The sequence below is a fragment of the Aulonocara stuartgranti genome, assembly GCF_965226115.1.
Source record: "Aulonocara stuartgranti genome assembly, chromosome: 16".
In the NCBI taxonomy this organism is placed as follows: Eukaryota; Metazoa; Chordata; class Actinopteri; order Cichliformes; family Cichlidae; genus Aulonocara; species Aulonocara stuartgranti.
The window spans coordinates 24,278,490-24,304,030 of record NC_138952.1 but is presented as its reverse complement, the minus strand read 5'-3'; the positions used below and the strand labels follow the sequence as shown (position 1 = coordinate 24,304,030).

At 39.6% G+C, this 25,541-nt stretch overlaps 2 protein-coding genes across 5 annotated transcripts in view; both read left to right on the top strand.

The window, feature by feature from the left end:
• Positions 1-2,197, top strand: part of shox (shox homeobox) — a 40,632-nt gene extending 38,435 nt beyond the window's left edge. For 3 of the 4 annotated variants that reach the window (XM_082508313.1, XM_082508316.1, XM_082508314.1), the window contains one exon: positions 245-2,197. In XM_082508313.1, the coding sequence (XP_082364439.1) occupies positions 245-334 (90 nt within the window). In that variant the 3' untranslated portion in view covers positions 335-2,197. The remainder of the gene's footprint in view (positions 1-244) is intronic. The other variant, XM_082508315.1, reaches the window with a different exon arrangement.
• fgf14 (fibroblast growth factor 14) overlaps positions 1-25,541 on the top strand; it is a gene marked incomplete at its 5' end in the record, with an annotated part of 327,598 nt that overhangs the window by 56,243 nt on the left and 245,814 nt on the right. The gene's annotated exons all lie outside the window — the stretch shown is intronic.

Here is a 25,541-nt window from a genome sequence, read left to right as displayed (position 1 = left end):
TAAAACTAAAATAAACAAAAACACTGAGTGAGAATGAAAGAGAGGAACACATAACAGAGAGGGGGAGAGAGAGAGTGGGTGTGAGAGAGAAAGGGGGAGAACAGTGGAGGAAGAAAATAAAAAAAGAAAAGAAAAGGAGGAGGGGAGCGAGAAAATTGTCACAAAACCAGCTGCCAAAACAAACCACTTGTAGAGAACGGTAATTAAATACCAATGAAATCACCTTTTACTTTTCGCCCAACAGGCAGGACTTCTGCGGGGCCAGTGGCTCAGTCCACTCCAGGCACAGATCACATCCCAAGGACCGTACAAACACATGTGGATGTCTGTCTGAGGGCCAGGCCCGGGGCCCGTCAGACCAGAAGATGTTAGAACAAAGCAAACTGGCAGGCAGCAGCAGGGCCAAAAGCAGAGCCTCGCTGACGCTGGCTGACGCCATGTTGACAATGCAAAGGGTTAAACTTGTGTGTGTGTGTGGGGGGGAAACAGACCCAAACATCACCCCACCGAGGTATCGGAACGGCTCTCACCTTCACCCGCCTCCCCAATCCCCCCTCCCTCCCCTCGTGCCCCGCTCCTCACTAGAGAAACGAAAGAAGAAAACATTTAAAGAACAAAAAAAGGCCATATTTGTCTCCAACCACTGTGTTCCCTGCTGCTGCCAAGTGCATGAGCTCTAATGGAGGACCGTTACTGGGACTGGTTTCCATCCGCACCTGACATTAACACTCGACAGCTGTTTTAAACACTGCCATCCAACATGCTCCCCCCGACACCTTCAAAGTCAAAGGCCTCCATTAGAGCCTGATACCCTTCTTCTGATGGACTTATGCTCTAACAAAAGCAACAAATCCGTTTTTTTTCCTCCCTCTTTTTGTTGTTGTTAGTCGCAGACTGGAGAGACGTTGCTCTGTGTTGTCGGGCATGTGCTGGCGAGACTTTTGGTTTGCATTTCTCCCTCAAAGTGTGCTCTATCTCTCTCGCTCTGTCTTTATTATTTTCTTTCCTTTCTGTTTGTTGTGTTGTATTTTTGGGTAAAGAAGTGAAGATCGCCTTTGCACTTCAGGTCTCACACGTGGGTGTTTACAAATGGCACTACAAGCAGATACTACTTTATTAATTAAAGCGGGGAGCTGGGTTTGATATCGTCACGCGATCAGCAAAAAGAACAATTATCTTAGATAAAGGGTATAAATGGGATTTTCCTTTTTCCTCTTTTCTTCTTTTGTAATTCTGAAAAAATATGAAGAAAGCATCAGTCAAACTGAAATGCAATGGTGTGCAGTTTAAGTGCAATACTGTAAATAGCAAAAAAAGAAAAAAAGAAGTAAAAACAGCTAGCAGTTAGTCCTCAATGATAAAGAGACCCAATGACTTTATTTTACTTTTATTTTTTTCATGCACTGTTGGAGTGTTCAGTTTATTTGCCAAACCCACCAGTTTTTCTACAGCAGTGTATATTTTGTTTAGTTCGAGAAAACCCCCTTAAAGACCAGGTGCCATATCCCTACATAACCTCCTATGTATTCAGACAATTTTCTATACATCAGGCACAGCTTTTATGAGGAAAGACATGAGCACATTTTTGGATTCAGCAGAAATTAAGGTAGATGAAAATAAGCTCTCTTAAGTACTCCACCAACGGTCGAAGAAATCCTTTTTGCTTTTTGCATTTTTAGGAAAAAGTGTTTTATCAGCAAATCAGCACCCTAACCCAAACCGAGCAGTTGTTTATGATACGATTAGTTTAATTTTGCATGTTGTATGTGATTTTTTTTGTCTTTTTCATCCTTAATTTCCAAATAAATTCAACGTGTATGTTACAAATTGTTCCAGAAAAAACATTGGGATGAAATATCGTTTATTTTGACAACCTTTTAAACACTGCTGTCAGACCCGTGCTAAATATATGGATCCGCTTCAGGTCCGCGTGACCTCGATCAGTCTCCAAACAACATTTTCTGTCTTACCAGACCTCCATTTAGAAATGTTTATTAATGTCTCCATTTTAAATTAAGCATATGGGTGTTTTATTTATTATTTTGTCTGAAAGTTTATGAAAGATTAAATAGTTGAACTACAAGTGTACATTTTTACATGGCTTTGCATTTATTTTTGTATGTTTTTATTAAGTGTTTCATTTTGAATTGGGGGGTGGCGTGGGGGGTGTGGCTGTAGTAAGTTGTTTGCCTAAAAAAAAAAAAAAAAAAAAAATGTAGCGTGTCCGAGTTTACAAACATTTCAGGGACGGTTGAATTTAACAATCCATGGAATTTGTTGTACCCATTAAAATGATTACCATTTCATATGCAAGCATGCCTAAACATGAATCATCGTACAGTTTGTTTTTTTACCCTTTTGAGTCACAAAATATGAATGTACATCTTGTACAAGTAAACTATCAATAAAGTTATAAATATTTGTACACGACTTTAAAAAAAATACTGTTCAAACTTGTTAAACTGCACGAAAAGCCTGGGGTTTTGCACATGAACTAATCCTCCTGGGGAGTGTAAGTGTAATTTTCCTTATACCCTCGACAAACGAACAGCACTGCAGTCCTCAGAAATTACTTGGATACACAGTGGTAACCACGTTTCCAAGATAATAACAGCAGCCCACGACTAATCCCCTCTCCCAGTGTTCGGGGTATTTGCGTCATGCTCTCTTCGTGCCTCACATCATGTTGCGGCTGATCCTCAACAGCAGTCTCAATCTGCGGATCAATATTAATATCGGTCTACAGTTGACATTCACGCAGACTCCGTGTTAGCCGGTCCAGCTCTTCACATCCAATCTGTGCCACACACCAGCAGAGAAAATTGAGCTGCTATAAAATCCAGATGCAGCCCTTTTTTTTTTTTCTGGAGCCTCTTGCGCGGCACATCTCTCTCGCAGTGTTTGTCAAAATGACACGGATAAGATTGGTATGGAAAGTGGGGGGCAGTACAGTCGTCAAATAGAAGCAAGATGGCTGTAACTGGAGTGGGAAGCCTGCAAGCGTGGAGGGAAAATAGCAGGCGAGCAAAGAGATGCGAGGGTTACTGTACATCTGACAAGTGATGTCCTCTGACCCGTGTGCTCAGAGAAGAGCTTTGGTTTGTGAGGATCGAGAATTTCTGCACGTTCGTCAGCATTTCAAGTCAGTCCCTCCACTTGTCTTACCCACACATACTACATTTTGCACTTTAAAATGGTCAGCGGCTTGTTTTTTCTCAGTGTATTAGCTTCCTCAGGGAGCCTAATTCCAGATGTGTGTATACAAAGTAATTATACCATGTGCTATAGTGGCTTATTGTTTGAACCCCATACAGGAATTATCCCAAATGGCGTCCTGTTGAATGCGGTACCCCCTAGAAGGTCGCCGCGCGTTTAATTTGTACCTCTTTGCTCATACATCAAGATTGAGTGATATGGTCGCAGACTGATGGCTCCATATTTACCCAGTGACCCCTCTGGCTGAGGCTAGGTCTGGAAATAACAGCATCCTTTTATGTGTACTAATAATTAGCAAGGCACACACAGCCATCCATCAACCACCAATGAGCCATGGCTGCTTTGTCAACATGTTCAAGCACATAAAGCTATTTATGTTGGCCACAAGTAACAAATACACAATAATATCTTAATAGAGGAGAGAGAGAGTGTGTGTGTGTGTGTGTGTGTGTGTGTGGGAGGGGGGTATTTAGTGGGCTCCTGTGCTTGATATTAAATGTACATTTGGTTTTATTGCTAATGAACGTTTCCTTGGTTCTTACAGGCTGCAGAATGAGGGCTCGCTCCTTATTGTCCCGACGTTTCGTTTTAATCCTCTGTTGAAATGTACTTGGATTCCCTATAGTGATCTCAAATTCTGCTATAAACGAGTGCTTCGTCAAGTAACTGTTGTGATTTCCAAAAAGTACAGATCATCAAAAAAAATTTTCTCCCCCATACGTTCCTTTCGTCGTCCACTTCTCGTCACGTCTGGTTCGGGAAGAATGAGCTTCGCAGCTTGTCCCGGAAGTCTGAGGCTCAGTGCTACGCTGCGCTAGCCCATCAGAGGTCAAGTGCTCAGGGGTCACGTGAAAATAGTTTTTTTTTTTTAATCACATTCTCATAATACTCTTTGAAATGCCACACACAACTATGATCAGACGGAATGTGGGCTGTCGTAGCCTCAACATAAAGCTGCGCGGGGCACCGGTAATGGTGTGAAATGACAGAGCTCATGGGCCTGAGAAGACAGTATATATTTAGCTCAAAGACATGAAGTTAGAGCTTTTGTCATGCTATATCACAATAACTTGAGGGGCTACTTGCAACAACTCTGAAAATAACAGGTTTGTTTGGTTTAGTTTGGAGGTTTTTTTTCTTGTGTGTGTGAACCAACTTTGTGGTTCTTAAATCCCGAGTAAATCCTGTTCCTGCAGTTTCAGCTGTAACTTGAAGTGAAGCCACCCAGAGAAACCTCAGCTGAAAACAATCGAGCTGAAGTGCTGAAGTCACTACGGTCGGCCAGGGATCAAAGGGCGCCTTTCATCCCAGTTTGTTTGGGCTAGACTTTGCTTTGCTTTGTTGGCTAATGCTCATAAATGTATCTGGAGTCATCAGCAGTGCGAAACTATATTAAAACCAACATTTTAAGTCTGGGTCAACACTTGGTCTTTCTTTTTTTTCTTTTTAAGTGAAAGTGGAAACTGTCAAGAATATAAATTCTGGGTGGAAAAAAAAGAGGCATTAAGTTCAAATTCTGTTCAGCTGTTTATGTTATGTTCATTAGCCGTTTACTTTCACTTCAAGCATTTGGCTTTTGTCGTTGCAATCCAAGCAAGTTATCTAATAAAAACACATTATTTTCTGTCCTATTGCAGCGTCAATTAGAGGTGATTACGAAACTTATCCGCGCCATCTACAAACACTTTTTCCTAAAACTTTGCATGAAAACAAAAAATAAGCTAGAATTAGAATAATTAGAATTTGGGATTATTCGAAGATTAATCCCAAATTGTTCACATTCTTTAGCTGCCTTTTATTAATACCCGTCATACTCTATTACTGTCAGTGTAGTCACTTACAAATACACGCAGACACCAGGATCTCTATAGAGTGGCTGCGTTTAGATGGTTTGGTTTGGGATTTAATCGTCTGGTTGGTTGTAGCTAGATAAGAGAGACTTTCATGATGTTTAGCTCCATCCAGTGGGCTTCAAGTATTTTTGACCACATGTTCTCTCCTGGTTTCACTCTCTTGCTGCCAGGAGGATCCACTTACAAGTTTGAAACAATATTAGATTAAAGACAAAGTCCAGGGGCATCCAAAACAAAGTTTATTCTCAGTTTAATCACAATCAAACATGCACACATGGATAATATAATAGTTTGTTTAAGGATTTTTTTTCCAGCCACAGTATCAAAGGTCAGCAATATTAAGTTTGAAAAAGACATAAGAAAATGGCCTTTTAACAACAGCCACATTAGAATCAATTCAATTTGACTGCTTCATTTTTAGAGTCTTGTTATTTTGCATGTTAGGTTATGATGGTAAGCTGGGATGCATTAGTAACACTTTTTTCACGGTGACAAGTCAAAATATCTGAGCAATGTATCTGTTTTCTAACAAGACTCATAATTTATTTGATAATTGATTCTTCTTGTGGCGATGTTAAATGAAAGACACAGATGTGGATGTTTAGGTAATGGGATCTGCTGCTTTATATTTGGACCAAACCACAAACTTTGGGACCAACAGGAAATGCCAAAAACTGTAGTTTTACTAATGGCCACTAGAGGCTTGAGCAACGCTGAGTCATCGATTGCAAGCTTAAAATCTCAAAATTTGCAACATAAATAAACGGGTTTACAGCCTGGTCTCTTTAACTAATTCTACTGGTTGAGGGGGTTAACTTTAAATCATATTAATGCAAAAAATTATGCCTAATTAACAGCATGGCTGTTCTGAGTGACAGCAATAGATGTCTAGCGATCATAGCTAGCTGCCTGCTAGGTGTTATCACAATTAATCTTAGCCACTGAATTGGACTTCAATACTGTGTTTTTGAGTTTGTTGCTGCAATAAAATGTTGTAAATAGGATTCATGCTATGCTCAGAGTGATTTTATAGTACTAATTAGGAGATAACCTATCTGTGTGTGATGCTCTCATACGACTTATGGATCTTGCTAAGTGAGCTAACTAGCATTAGCTAGCCACATGCCCTACGGTTCTGGCTTCAAAAGAGTAGTCCACAAACAATGGGTGACATCATGGTGGCTACATCCATCTCTTATGTACAGTCTATGATTATAACACTTCTGTTTCATTAGCAGGGAAATTATGAGGAAGAAGTAAAGTGTTTTGTGATGATACTTCTCCCAGCCTTTGTGTTTAACATGCTAATCAAAATCTTTTTTGTACATTAACTTTTTATGTCTTTCTCTAAAGAGAAAAGTGTACTTTGGGCTTCTCCCAGTTTAGTTATGTTTCCCGAAAGAAAGATTATGCGTATTTATGTTAATAATACAAAGCTAAGCTAATTTCATGTGCCTGGTTGCAGTTTAACATAACTGTACTGTGTGAGCATATTTTGAATGTGATGACATAAGACATTGTGGTCTTGGTTCTTGTTGTTCACATTCTTCGCACTCTTTGAACTGCCCACAGCCACTGAGAACATATCAATTCTATTATCAAGTGGCTTTTTTTCCCCTTCAAAATAAAATAGATTTTTTAAAGAAATAAAATCCCTAATGAATGATGCACCATTGTTTTCCTTTTCTTTTTTAAAAAAATGGTAGAAATAAGCATTCATCTGAAGTTTAAAAACCATAATTCAGTCTGAAATATCCTCCACTGAAGTGCTGAGAAACAAACACTTCAATAGCTGTTTTTCAAAAATATGTTTCTTAAAATGTCAAATCCCTTTGCTGGAGTCTCTTTCAAAGCTGTTTTTAATTACACAGCTTCAAACTACTATTTAGACAACAAATTCACTCTGAGAAAATAATCATTGCATATTAATGTGATCAATAATCTCAACCAAACGGCAGTTTTATTTCCAGCCGGGCTGCCTGTTTATCTGAGCTCCACTTCCTACCGCGCAGAGAATTTAGTCAATACTGTTCACTTTTTGTTCACAAACAGTTTAGGTTATGTTCATATTTGCAAAAAAGAATGAAATAAATATTTTTTAACTGGAAAGCAAATAAGCTGAAAAATCGAAACAGATGTGGTAAACATAGCAAAACAGACCAACAGATCATCAGATTAAATTCCAAACGTGTTAGCTTTAGTGAGTTCTGATCTCCTGGAGGTCTCACATTCACATTTCTCTTCTCAGTGCAAGATGCAGGGTTAAGAAACAAGTTTGTCACAGTTTAAATCTTATACTAAACGTTAAAGTAAATATGTCCTGTGTAGGCTTTCTCATGAAAAGACGATTTCATTAATGTTGCACCAAACCTTGAAATCTATATTAATTAGCCTGGCAAAGACTCCAATTCAGCTTATCAGACAGCCTTGGAAAATGTGAAGAAATTTTTTTTGTTTTGTTTTGTTTGTTTTTTTAAAGAAAGTTTAAACTTTACACTCTATAAAGTATTTTATTATTACAGGACAGTCTGGACAATGAACTACCTGGACCTTTCCTGTATTTTTACACATTTGTTCCTGGTCTGCCCCACTTAAGATCAAAGTGGACCGTATGTGTAATAAAATGATCTTGACACTCCTGATCTATATGATAATGCAGACGTGCATGCTTTGCACTAATCTTAACTATCGCCGAGAAAAGGACACCTGAAACAGCTCTCTGTTTCAAGATCATTCAGAAACGTTTGGTTTTGACGTGGCCCAGAAAACATCAGCCTGACAGACAACTGGCTCCAGTCCTTTTTCTAAAGACAGACAAAGAAATGAGTCCTGGTGATAAGATTACAAGTACAGAGATTTAAATACAATTTGATGGTTACCCAACTTAATTGTATTATGTTAACTGGTGACACATGATTAAATTAAATGTATTTTAATTAAGTTAACAAATCAGATCAGCAGATTTAAGTTACACACAGAGCACATGAATAAAAATAGCAAGTTAAGGGAACAGGTTATAATTTCAAGTTGATATTAGCTCGACTACAGCTCCGATGCCATTTTTATAGTGAGGATAAAGTTCTCCTTTTTTTTCTTTGTCCTGTGCTTTTTTTTACAGTCACTAATTAATTTGTCCTGTTTGTGTCAATAGCTGGAATACCCACTATATGTACATTAATACTTGAAACATTTGCTGTGTTTGCTCACCCTTGTTAAACAAATCTTGTGCTTGCCTGGTGAGAGACAGACAAAACAGCTGTGCCCTTTGACGTTTTAGTAGTGGTCACGTACTAAGTAACAGAATCTGAATACAAGCAGTGAGCTGGACACCTCAGAGACACATTAGACACAGGTGTCAACAGCAATACACAATTTTATAACCAGTATGAACTGAGTTGTTGGTTGTGATCTGTTTGTCAGGACACTGTCACATGTTCACATACAACAGTTCAAAACTTTATTTGCATTTGCAAAAAACTAATTTTAGGTTGATGCTACTTATTAAAGTATCATTTGGTGTGTTCTTTTAGACTTGTCTGATAATTTCAAATATATAAATTAAAGTTATATAAATTAATGTAAGTTTTGACTTAGGCATCTCTTCCATAATCAAAGTGTCAATGATATACAAAAACATTCTGATCATTACAAGGTTAAAACAAAGGCAAACAGACAACTACACACTCTCGCTTCCACACCGGCGGTCAATTTTGAATCACTGCCTAACCCAAGAAGCATGGTTTCCAACTGTGGGAGGGACGCCCATGCATTCAAAAAAAAGAATCTGCACTGCAGCAGGTATAATGCATTAATGCATTATACTCTCTTAACTGATGTCAGTCAGAATAGATAAAAGCCAAACCTGTGCAGTTAGCTGTCCTCTGCAGGGTGGTGGGAAAGAGATTTTAGGAGCAGCCCTACAGATTTGTGGCCATCATGTAAACAGTGAATGTTAATGAAAAAGCAAACAGCCTACCTCTGCAAGTTACGCTGGAAAGCAAGTTTGAACAGTTGCGATCGCCCCTTTCCCCCTTCAAACAAGGAGCACTGCAGGGGAAAATAATTATCTGTTATTTCCAGTCTTTGGGTTACATGCATTTAGATGCCAATGAAAACAACTTCCAGTTTTGGAGTTTTGCTAAATAAATGGAAAGAAATGCAAATAGACAGAGCAAAAAGCTTATTTATTTCATTGTGATCAAAACTATCTGATGGGAAACTATAGCAGGCAAATTTGTGCCAAATTTTGGCTTCTCAAACTAAAAATAAATAAATAAATAAAATGCTCATGGTGATTTTGTTTGTCAGCACTAACGTAGAAGTGCAAACAGAAGTGCTCTAAAATAGAAAATGAAATTTACCTCTTATTTCCATGATTAAAGAAACATTTGTCACTAATGTTTTAAAACTGGTGTAAATCCACAAAGTGTGGATGAACAGATTAGGCCCCCATCACTGGTCCAAGGTAAAAAGATAAAGTAACCTAACACCTGGTCTCTGTGCGCAGTAAGAAAAACTCACTTTGATTTCATGTGTGCATATATCTATGTGTTTATGTATGTCCTAGACATATGCATGTACTTGAATCTGTTTGTCAATCGAATTTAATTTGCAGTGATGGCGTTTTATTATTTTTTAAAGAGAAATAACGTTTTTATATAAGGCGAATTTCATTCAATTACACTTTTTTGTTTTGCAATTATTTGTAATTTGTATTAACTGACTGCATTTACAAGTAGACAATGTAAATTTACAAAAGCCAGTCCCACTTCTTACACTTTTCTAACATATTAATTTTTTTTAAACTATATGATGTGTTCACTGGAAATATAATAATCTAATGTTAAGTCTTATACAAACATTTTTCTAATACACACAGATATTGTAGTCTATCAGACTAAATCTTTAACATGCATTAATTAAACTGTTCACCACATCTTTCCCCAAATAAGAAAAGATTCTCCTCCACTTTTGAAGTTTTCATACTAAAATTTGATTCGCTGACACGATAGCTTGTGCTTATTCCCCACATTTGTGCTTAAAAACTTCCCTGCTCAGTAGGAATTCATCATGACCAGCAACAAAATGAGGGCGAATCATGCAGCTGGTACAATAAGCCAACACAATGTGTAACAAATTAATCAGACTTGGCCCAGGGCATGCTTTGGAAAAATGATCTCATTTGACCAGACGGGTCGTGGCTCCTCTCTAATGATATCAGCGTACAGCACCGCGACTCCTCATCTTTGTTGTGGTCATTAAGAAAATAAAAACAGCAGCCTGACTGTCAGATTCTAAACAAGTGTGAACATGGCTGAATTCAGAGTGTAAGATCGCTTCAGTGACGCTTAGCAACCAATTCATATATTTAATGATTATGAATTATGCATATTTTCCCTCAATGGAAAACAGATGGACAGCAAAATGCACTTCAGTGAAATAAGACAGCCCCCAGTTTCCTACAGATCAACATGCACTGCAACGTTTGTTTGCAAAAACCGACGAGGTTATGATATATGATTTGTTTATATACAGTGCACGATGGAATAATAATAATTAAAAATCAATAAACACATTTTTGAATCCATCAGTTCAAGGTATAACACACTTCGTGTATATCACACACTGCTACCATGGCATTTTGACCTCTTAGATAAATCAGAGCCTTAACCTTGGGCTTTGGTCGTATCCTCAGCATACTACTGAATGCACTGCATGTGGCAAAATGAGATAAATCTGAATTTAAATCACACAAAATACATTCAAGACAACTAAACAATTCCCATGACAATGATCTGGGGTTATCTACAAACATGTAAAGTAACAGTATGTCATACACACAAAACTGACCTCTCACCTTGCAAGGATTTGTACTGGTGAAGAGCAGTGCCCTTAGGGGGGCCTCGAGACTTCCAGCACATGCTCTCTGCACAATGTGGAACTTATAGCTTCCCCTTAAGGTGTAGAATTGGAAAATATTTCATACAATAAAGGCAAATGGGTCTATAAATTGCCTGAGGGGAAGCTAGCTTTCCTGATTGCTTCTCATCTCACAGTTTCCCAAATGTTTTATACTCTTCTGACTGGTAATCAATAGCTACACATGCAGCCTCTCAGCCAGCACTGGTCTTTTATAGTATGCCTAAGGAGTAGTTGTCAGTCATTGGCAACCTTATAAATAGATTGAGGCTGCATGTGGACAGATGGATGCTTTCCCTGTCAGCTGTGTAATGCCACAGTCCAAATATTTTTATTTGATTTTTTTTTTTTACAAGAGAGGATTTAACCTAAAGACTGTTTTTAAAAATGATACCATCTAATTAATTTAAGTGACTGTAGTAAAAAAAATATTAAGTTCAAATTCAGTTCAATGTGTGCTTTTTATCAATTTTCCACATGTTGATTGGTTAAATGATCTTTGAACAACATATTGTCCACGTGATAACCTTTGGGGCTCAAAGACCAAGAGCAAGTCAGTCCTGATAGCCTCCCATGTTATAATGTCTGACTTTACAGGAGAAATGACCATGTTTACAGCCTGCTACATCAAACAGTTTTGGTGTCCCTACCTCTTCTAACCCTTCTTGTCAACTCTACATGAATGATTTTTTAATTTCTCACCAGTTTAAATTATATTGATGCATTATTATTAGGGATTAGTTGAGTCAATAAGCTGGATGCCTCGATTATGTTGGCTGTTGTGTTTTTTCTTGCTGCCACTAGTTGAAATTAATTGCAAAGAGATTCATCATCCTGCACATGAAACTCTCTTTACAGTTGCTTCAGTTGCTACATGTATCTGATTGCATGGAAGTTGCTGACTTGTCTGCAAACACTAGGTAATGACTTTTTGCAACGACTGTTGCAAAATTCTGAAGAGGGCGAAGGAAACTGGAAAGTCACCAACACATTTTAAAAATTGCACCTTTTGAAACATGCTGACTTCAGATCATTGCAACTCAGCAATTTGAAGGTGAATGGTCATTGTTTCCAGGTTTCACTATAGCTCAGAGGATTAATGGCAAGTGTTTGCAGATGAGTTGGCAGCTTCCATGGGCGACAGTGGATATCTGCTAAAAATCAGATCATTCTTAAAGAGGTTTTTCTTGTTGAGCACTGTCTTTGTGACCAATTTACCGCAGTAACATCTGGCAACCTCCAGCAATAACTTGCCAACCAGTCTCTAGGCCCATGTATCAGAGACAATATCAAACTCTCTGTTTAACCTTTACACATGCACTTTTAGCAAAAGGGGCAATTTTTTTTATTACAAAGATTTTGGTTTGCTTTGTTTGTCTCAGACTGCTGAAGCCTCGTATAACTTGATGCATGCTCAATGGTACCTTTTGGGTGTTTTTGCACCAAGCTTTTGGGACTACACATGTGCCCTCAGTAGAAACAGAAGGATGGGTGCACAAGCATTATTGTCTCTGTTCATAGCTAATCTACAAATAATTTATGAATTATTTATCAAATTTACAGAAATCTGCAAACTTTTACAATAAGTGCTGCCACATTTGCTAACAAAATAATTATTAGGCCATGCTTGTCAGCTTTGCAAAAGCTCTATTGTGTGTTGGATTGTACAGAGATTTGTAAGGACATCCTTGATTTCAGTCACTGCGGTGATGATTATCCACCCGTGAAAGAGACATCAGTAAATCCAGCAAGGCTGCTGTTTGCTTTGAAGTAAACAGAGTACCTAATTACCCTTATTTACAGGACGCTTCGGAATAAAGCATTATATTATCTTGCTGTGACAGATTTACTTGCCTAATAAATGTGATCATTAGGATTTTCACTCCTCCAGCTATGCCGTGTGGATATTACTGCTTTGCTGACAATCAGATACACGCAAAAATACATCTTTGAAGTAAAGGGCAGAGAACCCCATCGTGAGTTATTATGGATGTGCTGGTGGAATTTATAGAGTGTTATTGACGCCTGCAAACCCACAGGGATGCCACAGACACACATACAGATTAATGCACTAACAAAAAAAGCAACAAATAAATAAATAAATAAAGCCCCAAAACAAATGTACTGTATAATCACCCTCAGAAAGCATTTTTTTCCCTGGCTGAGCCTGATGGCTGCTTTTGTGTGAACAGCAAATAAGTGTGGCAGGTAGATAATGTGGCACACAGTGATGAAACACAACTGGTCCTGTTAAGTTACTGTACTGCCTGTCCCTACAGGCATGCTTTTGCTATATTGATGAGCAAATGAACAGAGTTTGATTTGACTAGAGAGGATTCCATGAATTCAATTTTGATTTAAATAGCACAGCCCACGCCAGATGACTTTCAGTGGGAAGCAGGAAATTGGCTTGGGCTAAATTGAGTTGTGCTTGTTATGATGAATGCTCAGCAGCATATCAATTTGGAATGAATTTATCATCACACAGAGTGCTTATTACAGAAACTCTGAGGTAATGCATAACCCCTCTGCAGGAACAAACACCTTTATAATCTGTTTATTCAGTCAAACATGCGTTTGTCCGCAATCCTCCGATGAATCGTTTGGCTGAACCTGTGCAGTTTGGATGCTAAACTTGATGAACTTTTCCTCTTTCTGCTGTTATTCGGAGACCCAATTAGACGCACATATCCCACACAACGCTGCGGTTGGAGGCCAAAGTGCGTCTGTTTGTCCAAAGGGAAGAGACGTGGGAGAAACACATAGTGGTTTTACCCGCCAACACGCTGCATTGGGCACGGCGCATATCAATACAAGCAGTAACTAATAACGCTGGCTGCAGGTATGTCTCTGAACATCAGAGGGAGACGAGTGCAAAGGTTGTTTCATCTTTTATAGATCCTGTTTGAAACCAGCAATTGCCTCAAAGAAAGACTGAGTGAAGAACCAAAGCCCGTGTGTGAGTTTGTGGGTTTTTGCGTGTATAATCATGCATGTGTACAGTTTATGAGTGTATAATCGGCCCCAGCAGTGTAACTGTCTGTTTGCAACAATCTTGCCTTGTCTTTGAAATTGTTTATGTGGGCCCAGATCCCTACGGTCGGATAAGCACGGGGCTGTAGAGTTCCCTGTGGAGGTCAACCTCTCTGAAGCCACCCCCTCCCTCATTTGCGATTGCCCTATGTGATATCACCCAGCAGGCCTGTGAACACAGGCCTAATGTTCTGGATGGATTGTGTCATGAAAGAGGACAATTATCAGGCAGTGAGCGAGGTCTCCCAGGGTTATGGCTTTAGTCAGATTATTTATTTTATGTAGTTTTTGAAGCAGGAGCTTTAAAGTTTAACAGCCCTAGGGTTCCTTGTTTTTTGTTTTTTTTTTGTTTGTTTTTTTGGGAGCCCTGGCTGTGTGTATTTGTGCGAGGGTGTGTTGCTGGGAATATGGTTTTTGATGATCTAATTGGCTATTACTGGGGGTTTTCGGGCAATAACATTGTGCTCTTTTGTTTTGTTTTAAGGTGTAGTATATGTGATATTGAATCGACTTCATGCGAGGCCTTTCTACACCCTTCAGCATGTTGGCCATAGCAGCTGCTCTGTAGCAGAGAAATACAGATAGAATTACACAGAGAAGTATATTCTGCCCTGAATGCAAGTTTAGCTTAATGAGAAAACTATTTCTTCATTACAGAGGATTTTAACAAATTACATACACTTGTAAAATCAGAATGAAATGCACTGATCTTCATTTTTATTCTTAGTTTATGTGTGGATTAAGCAAACACACCAAGCGTTAACACAAGTGTTAATCAGAGGGCTTTAGAGATGCTTTGACTCCTACCTGCAGATGTTTAATGCATGTATGGATAGCAATGAAAGTGTTTTGACACTGCCAGCTAATTCTTGGGGAAAAGGCATTATTTCAAGGTTTTAGGACGTGTTTTTAGACTGGTGTGGTAAATGATCTGGGTATCAGGATACTTGATGATCCAATTTAAAACACATCAGCATTTAGGAGGGATTCTAGTAACGTATGGAAATAGGGTAAGAGTCAAATTTCCTTTGTTCAAGTGGTTATTGCTGAGGTTGACAGTCAGAGCACAAATAAAAGGATTTGTGCCACATTGGATTCGATTAAGACTACGCTCTGTGCCTACACTGAAGTCAACAAGAAAAGGATGAAGGAACAAACAGTCCTGAATGCTATTAATTGTATATAGTACTGTGCAAAAGTCTTGATTCTCGCCGCCCCTCCTTTCTTTAAATTTAGCTTTCAAAAAGCCACACTTTCTTGTAATATTTCTCCAGGCTGCTTTTTCACTTATTTTAACTCTAATCCCAGTACCTGACACTTTTCAGATATTTAACACTGACCTATGAATAACAGGGTTTGACAAGTATAGAACACTATTTTTGTACAACAGATGGACGAGGAAATCAGATCGTCCGTATCTAGAAGTCATGTCCTTAAGAAATAGAAAACAAATCCAGTAAAGACCTGACACAGGACCTGAGAGATGCATCTGACTCTTTAGATGATCCGTCTACTGTTCATCAGAAATGGTCTCAGTGGAAAAGTGACTGTCAAGAAGTCACAAAGAAGTGAAACAGGGTGAAAAAAGAATATAGTACGGCAAAGTAGAAGTGTGGCATCATCCAAAGAAGAGCTTTGAATGTCCTTGGAGCCTGGAGAACTGTTCCTGAGGAAAGTTTAGGCTGTGCTGAAGAACAAATGCGTTCTTATCAATGTTCTGGTGCATTAGATGCATGCTCAGTTGCTTCAGGATTTGGGGAGTTTAATGGTATTTACTGGCTTCTCCCAAAGTGGGCCTAAGCAGTTTTTGTGGTACAGCAGTGTGCACTGACCTGTTGCTGGAGCATGCTGCCTGCCTGGGCTTAAGGTTTCCCAGCAGAACACTGCATTGTAACAACTTGACCAATGTCAGCTTTACTTCACCTGTCAGTGATTTCAATGCTGTGGCTAGTTGGTGCACAGAGGAGGCGTGTGCAGGATTCTTGGGTTTGTCCATAATTAAAACTTAGCCTGTAAGACTGTTTAGTGTGCAGGACTCTTATTAACTGACCGATGTCAGACTTAAAGAGCATGGCACGACAAGAGCACCATTACACTCTGAAACCTACTTTTTTGACATTTTGTCAAGATGATTTTTCACTGAATACCCACAGTGGAAAATACAAATACATGTATCTAGTCATACAAGGAAAACAATGGACTATATGAGGCATGTTAGCAGTTTTAAATGTCTGGTAGCTTACTTTAACTTGGCAATCTTTTAAATATATTTGAGGTTTGTTATTATCTTTGCTATCAAAGCTCTGCAGACATATGAATTCAGCAACAATATCAATATTCATTGTTTTCATGTAGAATATTTTCTTCTGTCCAGCTAATTTTAATCTGACCTTAGTGACTCCTTCCAAGAACGTGCTAAATCCTGCAGCCAACGCAGTGCAAGCCATGCTGTTGTTTGAAAGCCCCTAAAGAGAGGAGATCATATTCATTTGCTGAAGATTTAATGCCTAGGAATCCATGCTTTTATCTGTATAATATCCTATTCTGTTGTGTCAGAGGATGTAAAAGGCTTTTTGTAACAAAATATTACCTCTGCAGGATATCTGTGCCTTGTGTGTTTCTCAGGCAGAACGAGCTAGCTTAGAGTGTGTGTTTTTATATGCCTTGTGGCGCGCTTCAGGCCATGAGCTAAACTGCTGGGTGCCCAAGAGTAGGAAACATTTGGGTGTATACGCATGCTCAATTCAGTGTTTGTGAATGAGCTCGAGTCTTTGAAGTTAAGTTTAAACACTGAGCCATATGACCTCACTGGAGATTCACAGGTTCATAGTTTCTGCAGATCCTCCACTTGTGCTACATTACAGCAGCTACTTGTGCATGACCAATAATACTACTTCCTGTGCAATCAGCTCCACCGCTTTGCCAGCGAGTAACCCCACGTCTCCCGCAATTACATCCTCCCTCTGTAATCTGTACTTCCACCCAAATGAGACCAGCCTGAGTAATTTGCGTGAAGATTCGCCAAATTAAGAAATATAATGGGTGAGAATCCGGTCCGTTTTCCTGGTTATTGAATAGAGCAGCGCCAAAAGCGATGCTCCTGTTGTACCCTATTGTTTCTTGTGGCTAATCACATTCATGTCCCAACGCTCTGAGCACAAGCTTCTCCCAAATGGAAAACAAAGGTGGTCATGACAATCTGTAATATTAATCTGATTGGGTTAACATTGTCTCTGGGGCTGCTCGAGTTTGACTTCCTAGCTACCTGTGGCTGTGTTTTAATCCAATTCCACTAATTGCATATTCAAAATCAGGAGTCTGCCACCTTCCCCCACTTTTACACATAACCCATAATAGAACAGCCTGTATTTCACATGAACACTCACAAATTTGTAAATAATTACTATCACATGGAGGGAAATAATAGGCGGCCCCAATTCAAATTCACTTGCTCGAGGCAGTGTGGTAATCACGGAGGAGAGCGGGACAGGGAGAGTATGGGATATGGGGTAAGGTGAGAGAGGAAGGTAATCACATCGTATAACAACCACAGAGTCTGACAGTTTGAAAAGAAAAAGAGTTCAGACTGAATAATGAGCAACTTTGTACATAGTACTTATGACTATATGTGCTACATCATTTGTCAGTAACAACTGTGTGTTCTTGCTTTAAACCTCCTGTTACACATAGTTAAAACCAACTTGGCATAATGTAATGGATCCATTGTTCGTTTATGGATGGCTCCTTACAAATACGCAGGTATTTCAGTAGCTATGGGGCTATATTTGTTACTTAAAAGCAAACAACACATGCATTCTGGGAAGTCGGTGATGGATTGGATGTGTTATCTGCCTATTAGCACAACAGCCCATTATCAATGTGCCCAGGTTACTGCGCTAGCTGTAAAGCAATAAAGACAGCCTGATTCCAGCCACCGCTGAGTAGGAGTTCAGTGGCTGCCTGCGTCCTATCACTTTCAAATGAGCACCACAAATCACTTCAGCGGGATGCCTGCACCAGTAATGTGGCCATCAGCATATGAAAATACTGTATGTATGGGAGACCATCCAATTTTCTGCCAGCAGATAGCAGGAAGAAACCCGCAGTGTGCTGAATGATTGTTAGATGGCTGGCTGCTGTGCATGCATGCAGTTTGTGTGTATGCATGACCCTGTATGTGGAAAGTCTTGTTCCCGGGGCTGTTAATACCAGCAGAACAACACGTTACTACATGTAAGCCACGTAGACAACTTTTGCTAAATACATCAGAAAACAGGCATCATTTGTCGCATTAATAGGCAAATCATTTTTTCCCAGGAAGAATCACAGCGTAACAAGACAACCAGCGGAAAAGTTGGGCTCCTTCGGTGTCTCTGTTCATGTACAATTTGTTTTTCTGGTGTGTGTCTGTGTGTATGCATGTGTCTGCTCGCCAGCTTGTGATGATGGTGATGATGTGTTTGTGTGCACTTCAGTGCGTGTGGCTCATATTGTGTGCAAAAAACAAAACAAAAAACGCAGTCCAATTGTCACAAGGGTGTTTTGTGTGCACTTTGTTCTCCGTGCTGATCCTGTCCCCGACAGAAAATAATTACAGCCCGTTGTTGCGAGCAGTGGAAGGACAACATAGAAACCAGCCTCATTTTGCCGCTTCAGAGGACGTCACATCACCCAGGAAGAAGAGGACAACAACAAGAGAGTGAGATAGATGAGAATGCTAATTACTCCACCTTTTATTGGACATCTGTCAAACCGACCACTTCACAGCAAACTAAAATGTTGTGTGCATAACGCGCTCCTAGCGGTGGCAAATTACATCTTGCAGCTTCTTCCTCCAAACAGCTGGAATATTAAGGCTAGTAAAAAAAAAAGGAAAAGAGAAAAAAAATCAGACAACACAGTGTTGGAGACAATGCTGCTCTTTTATAAGGATTTATTACAAACACGCTCGCATACACACCAACAGACAGCGCCGACCCCCCTCTCGAGCCCTCAACCCAAGGATTTACATATTGCACACTCAGACATGCATACACACTCATTAGGAGAGGGGGCTCGTGCGTGCTATATGCTAGATGACGGTAGATGATACCCACCCTCTTGACAAGAGATCTAAGAGAGATCCCGGTGTAAGAGAAAGCAGCGTTGAAGGCTCCTAATATCTTTGATAGCATCGTTATGGTAATGATCGGGCGTGATGCAAAATTCATGAAGTGTACCAAGCATTTGAGGATTGCCAATACTTGTTCTGCTGGTGGATAGGAGGAGGATACAGAAAACATGTTAGAGAAGTCGTGCATGCAGATGTTGTTATGTTTTGCCCTAATTGTTTTTCGACAGTTAAGTGCAGCTAAATGACTTTCATGTGTTGGCATGTGTGCGCAACAAGGGAATTGCTTTTTACCTTTTCTTTCAGCTGTCTGGCAGCGTGCTTGTTGGAACAAAACATTACCTTCCTAATTACTGCTACCATTAGACCTGTTAATTTGCCCAGTCAAACAATCCAGACAGACATTGTATAAAAATACCAACAATAGAAATATTGTGATTTCCCAGTGAACATCTGAGCGCAGCCAAACACACGAAAATGCAAAAACAATCAGAAAGGGGTCTGCAGCGGAAACCTGGACCGTTCTGTCACTTCAAAAAATCTCCGCATCAACTCGTCCATCACTGACAGTTATGGGTTTGGACTCTCTGTGATAGTCATTGCATACGCTTGGCGTGTTTGTGAATGCGCGTGTGTGCGCGTGCCTCTCTGAGGAGTGTCTTTCAAACAAATTTCCATTGAGCACTCATCAGTAGGAGGTCCAGGTCCATTGGAGATGGCGTATTCACTCTGAAATCACATAGCTAACCAGGACTGTCAGCCAATCAGGATGTTTTTGATTTTTCTTGAAATCCACGCTCAGTTCAGATTAACCTGGACTCCGACACAGACATCAGAATGGGGAGTGATTAGATGGCTGTGGATGTTCACATCTGGGGAACAATTAGCCCGGATGCACAGCCGAGCTGGAGTGAACAGAAGTGACAGTGCTGCCAGATTTGACAAGTGACTTGAGCTGTTCCAAATTTAGAGCCATTGAAGTTACAGCAGGGGTGAAATCGGGTCAAAGACATGTGAAACGAAAAAGGGTCACTTTGCCTTGGGAACCACTGTCAGCTCATAGGAGCACATAAAAGAACTGTAATAAATGTAAATGCCAAATTTGTTGTGGTTTGCAAGTGGAAAAAAAATACTCCTGCTGACTGCTAAGTTTGGTCGTTTTGACAGTGCAGGATATGATTTCCCCAAAGGTAGCACTTTACATACAGTGTCCAGTTCTCTAAGCATCTGTCAGATTTTTGATCAACTAGAAGAAACGTGCACATCATCCCACATTTATGAATGCAGCTGACTTAAGCCTGTTCAGTCTGTCTTGGGGAGAACTCCATATGATACATTTCCAGGTTCAGCTTATTGAGGATGACGTGAGAACAATGGAAGGACTTTCAAATCCTGAAGGGTAGAAAAGTCCTAGCAGAGATGGCCTCAAAAGATCTACAAAACCTTTTTAATACACTCAACTGGAGTCATTCAGTGGAAACAAAGCTGCAGGGGCTTCTAATAGCTAAGGTGTCATGCACAAAATATTTTTTCCATGCTTTTTTTTTTTTTGAAGAACAGCTGGTTGATATGAAAGTTGGAAAAACAAAAAGAAGTGGTATCCTTTCAGAAAATGGACATTGGTGAATTACCAGGATGCCAATCAGCTGGATGTTTGATGCAGTCGCAGATTGAATGAGATGATGCGAGCAGAGAGAGAAAACACTCTTTGAAGTACATTATTTGATGACATGCTGTCTTCATTAGTGAATGTATGAAAGAGAGTCAGCATTGTTCTTCAAGATCGTCCAAAAACTTTAACAATAGAAATTAGAATCTGCGACCCCCCCCCCCAAAACCCTCCTGCTGTCTGCTAATTACTTCTCAGCAGTTTTTGCCTGAGGGAGGGGTCTAACCTGAAGGGCAAACTGATAAAGTCTTGAACACGTGACATGTAAAAATTTGAAACTTGAACAACACTGTCTTCTTTTTTATGTATGTGGTTGATATACAGTGTGCACTCCATGCTGAATTATAGAGCCTTGCACATCGGCCACACGCATGACTGCAGATAATCATCACCTGCGGCCCACTCTTAAGAGGGAAGAGCAGAAATGAAGTTTCTATAATAATTTGTATTTCTAAAATAACATGCCATATCTGAATACCAACCACAAGTTGCTCTCAATGTATTCACTGCAGTGTGAATGTGGGTAATAAAAAGCACTTAGATATAGAAAAGCGTGCTTGTGTGAATGACATGTTGTATAAAGTGCTGTGAGTGCTCAAGTGGAGGAGAAAAGCATTGTATGAGAACCGGTCTTTTTAGCATTTACACTTGTAGTTCAAACTCAAAGGTCATTGGCACTTTAGTGTTTTTTTGTTCAAGTGGTAACATTCATGGATCATTTAGCAGCTAAAGAACTGGTATGGCTCAATACAAAAAAGTCTCTCTCTCTCTCTCTCAAAATAAATGCTCACAAAGAAGATCACAATAAGCTATTTGAACAACTTTAGCAATAATAATCTTTACCTCCCGAATTCACTGCAGAGCAAACGCAAGCCTCAGTTTAAACAGCATGTCTGAAAACCAGTCAATATAATAAATATAAATACTTCAGACAGACAGACAGATATATATATATATATATATATATATATATATATATATATATATATATATATATCTGAAACCCTAACCGAAAACAGCAACATCAGGAAGAAGGAATACGAGAAGCTTGAGAAGTACCAAGGGCGCCGAGAAGATTTGAAGGTAGAAGGTAACAGGGGTCCCAGTGGTAATTGGAGCACTACATGCAAGCTAGCGAGGGAGTGGCTCCAGCAGAACCCAGGAACAACATCGGAGATCTCTGTCCAGAAGAGCGCAGTCCTAGGAATACCCAAAATACTGCACAGGACCCTCAAGCTCCCAGGCCTCTGGTAGAGGACTCGAGCTTGAAGGATAGACCGCCCACAGGGGCGACAGGGGAAAAAAAGAAAATTATAAATATATATACATATAAAATGCATAAAGTTATTTTTTTTTCAGGAGGACAGAATTTACATTAGCTGAAGATCACATAAGCCTGATGAACTTTTTGTACAGAATGCTCATTAGGACATAACACTGCCCTTGGGGTAAAAATATAATAATTACTTGCTCACAAGCCTATGGCAAAATTCAGGAGATGAAATTTGCTCAAACAGAATTGCCTACAGTGACCAGAATTTCAAGTAACAGTTCAACATTTTAGGAAATGTGCTTATTTCCTGAGAAGCTACCACTCCCAGCCTGTAAATATACCTAGCATAGCTTTGTATAAAGCCAAGAAAAGCTAAGCATTGCATCTGTTTAAATGTCAGCGATAGAGTTACTGAGTCATTCTACTATTGGAGGAAAATTCCGTTTATTATTATTATTATTATTTTATCAGAATGATAAAAATGGCCCCTTATTTTATAATTTTTTATATATAAATTGTTATGTATGTTATGTATTTAGGAAAAACAATTAAGATACCATAAAAAAATTTAGTTGTTGTGTGCTATCTTTGGGGCAACCATGTTATTAATACTCTAGAACCTGAAAAAATACATTTAAAAACTATTGTTTAATAAATTAACAATGATTAAGTTAAAGGTTCGTACTGAATACTCGTTCTGTACTGGATAAGGCTTAAATTGTCAACTTTTTTTTTTTTTTTGAAATCTCATGATTTATTTTTAAATTATTGCTTAAATACACTGTTAACATACAAATTCAAACTAATAAAAAGACCACAGATTAAACACTTAGATTACTTTAAACATGGTGTTAGCAGACATCACAATCTTCTGGGCTAAATAGGTTTTGGGAGCAGAGCTACATTGTGGGACTAAACTTGCAGTACATAATTGAATGAAAATGAATGAATGAAAACAAAACAGAATTTCTAACTAAGATTTCTAACTCATTTTAACTTTTAGTCAAGAAGTTGGAGCAAGAGAAAAATTTGGGGGCACTCTCGAGAGTTATTTTGCATTTTAACGTTTCAGAACCACTTTTTGAACAACAAGGTTTACATTTTGTCTCAGAGCAAGTGCAATCTACACAACAAATGTATGTTTTTGTATTTTGTCCATGGATTATTTTCAAATTCGCAGGTGGGACAGAAAAAGTCAAGCATTTGTACAATAACCTTACGGCCTACAGACAGATCCATGCTTACTGTTTTTCTCACGCTAAGCTAAGCTAGCTGTTGGCTGTTGCAAGTCATGTGCATATAGACCTGATGCAAAAAATATGCTTTTGACTGCGTTTGTGTGCAGTGGGAGTAAACCGTGTACAGAGGCTACAGCAAATAAGCATGCTTTGCATTGTAGCTTATTCCCCAGTTTAAATTCATTGCTTTCTTATTGTTGCTACTTCTCGTCTCTACATGCTTTGCTGTCACCTTAACTGCGCACCACCCCCACCTCCTCTCCTCTGCATCACTTTGACCTGGTGGGGTCCAGCTGTGTCTGCTTCCACACCTGTGCACTATTTTACCCTCATCGTTCCCACTGTGGAAACACGTTGACTGACAGCTGCACTTCAAAGATCTGCTCCCTCTCTTGCACTCATGGTTATCATATGTTGTTGGGAGATGGAGAGAAGGAGCGAGAAGGAGAGAGAGGGGGAACTAGTCTCAGGCAGCCGGATTGTGTTGTGGGGCCAATTTAGATGATTGGCCTTGAAATGCAAGCTGAAACGGGCTTCCCTGTGTTCCTTTAAAGTGACCCGTGCCCGGCAGTGTAATGTAAAATTATCCTTGCCTTGTTTGTGTTGTGTCAGATGTGGTGACTGGCAGAAACTGTTAGTAATTGTCTAAGTGCTCCGGTGTGTCAAAGCTGTCCGTCACTCATCCCTGCCCCCTCCTCCTTAGTTCTGCTTCTTCGGCTTCTCATAATATTTTCACTGAGGACAAACTACTTTCAATGATGGACTTGTCACATCGGCGCTTTGGCTAGGAAAAATATTTTACCTTGGGAAGAACACACAGCCGACTGACATGTGTTCCCGCTTTTTGGGTGAGAAAAAAATGAGAGAGGCATACGTGTTCTTTCTTTTGTTCTTTGATACTTCTACAAATTCAAGACTATGAGCACTTCTTGTCATAACTCATTGAAGTCGAAGCTAACCTGAAATGTGACATTATGAAAATACATTCCTGACTGTATCAACTGTAAAAGAATGGACACGCGTACATACTCTCTTATGTATGCACTTTAAATGGAAACTACTGAGCGAACATCTGAGCAGCGAGAGATCATGAAAAGACAAGAAGACGAAGTTTCGCTGGGTTTGGTTTCACCGCTTGGAAATTATTTAAAGGCGTTCAAACACGTCGTCATGCACCGCAAAGAGTACACATACATGCAACGCACAAAGGCCCTGCAGTGTAGACACAGAACATTCAGGTGTATCTAATTAAGCGCGTGAAGTGTAAATGGCTGTGGTTATAAAGGTTCCTGTTAATCAGCTGTTTATTTAGGGAGACAGATTGAGTTTATTTTACAGTTTTTGGAACACAGTGGTGAAGTTTTCCTGGAGTCACATCAGATGATTAAATCGCCTTGACTTCTATTTTTCTTGTTTTAAAAAACCATTCAGTTCTTTTTAAAAAGTCGCAGTGATCAGGCCGATTACACTCACCAGCCAATCACATGGCAGCAACTCAGTTGTTGTAGGGATGTAGACATGGTCAAGACGGCCTGCTTAAATTCAAACTGAGCTGTAAGGTGACTGACTGGGATTTTCCCACAAAACAACATCTAGGGTTTACAGAGAATGATCTGAAAAACAGAAACTATCCAGTGAGCGCTGGCAGAAATGTCCTCTTGATGCCAGAGGTCATGCTTCAAGTTGATAGGAAGGCAACCGTAACTCAAATTGTCACTCATGGTGGTTGGTGGTGCTTTTTTTCTTGGCACACTTTGGGCTCTTCGTTTCCCCTCTAAGTCATAAAGCTCAAATAATCTCAAACTGATTTCTTGAACATGACAATGAACCTCACTGTACTCAAATGGCCTCTACAGTCACCATGGGGGATGTGCTGGGATGAACTAATTCAATTTCAATTCAGTTTAATTTATACAATGCCAAATCGCAACAAGGTGCTTTATTTTGTAAGGTAAAGACCTACAATAATACAGAGAAAACCACAACAATCAGATGAGCAAGCACATGGCAACATGGGGAAGGAAAAACTCCTTTTTAACAGGAAGAAAGCTCGAGCAGAACCAGGCTCAATTTAGGGACAGCCATCTGCTGTTGGGAGTGAGGGGAATGGAGACATGATAGATCAGCGGACCCCGACCCCCGGGCCACGGACCTGGGGGTCGGGGTCCGACCGGTACCCAGATGTTACTGGTTGAGTCGTTTGTTACCGTGCCGTGAGATTGAGGCTCGG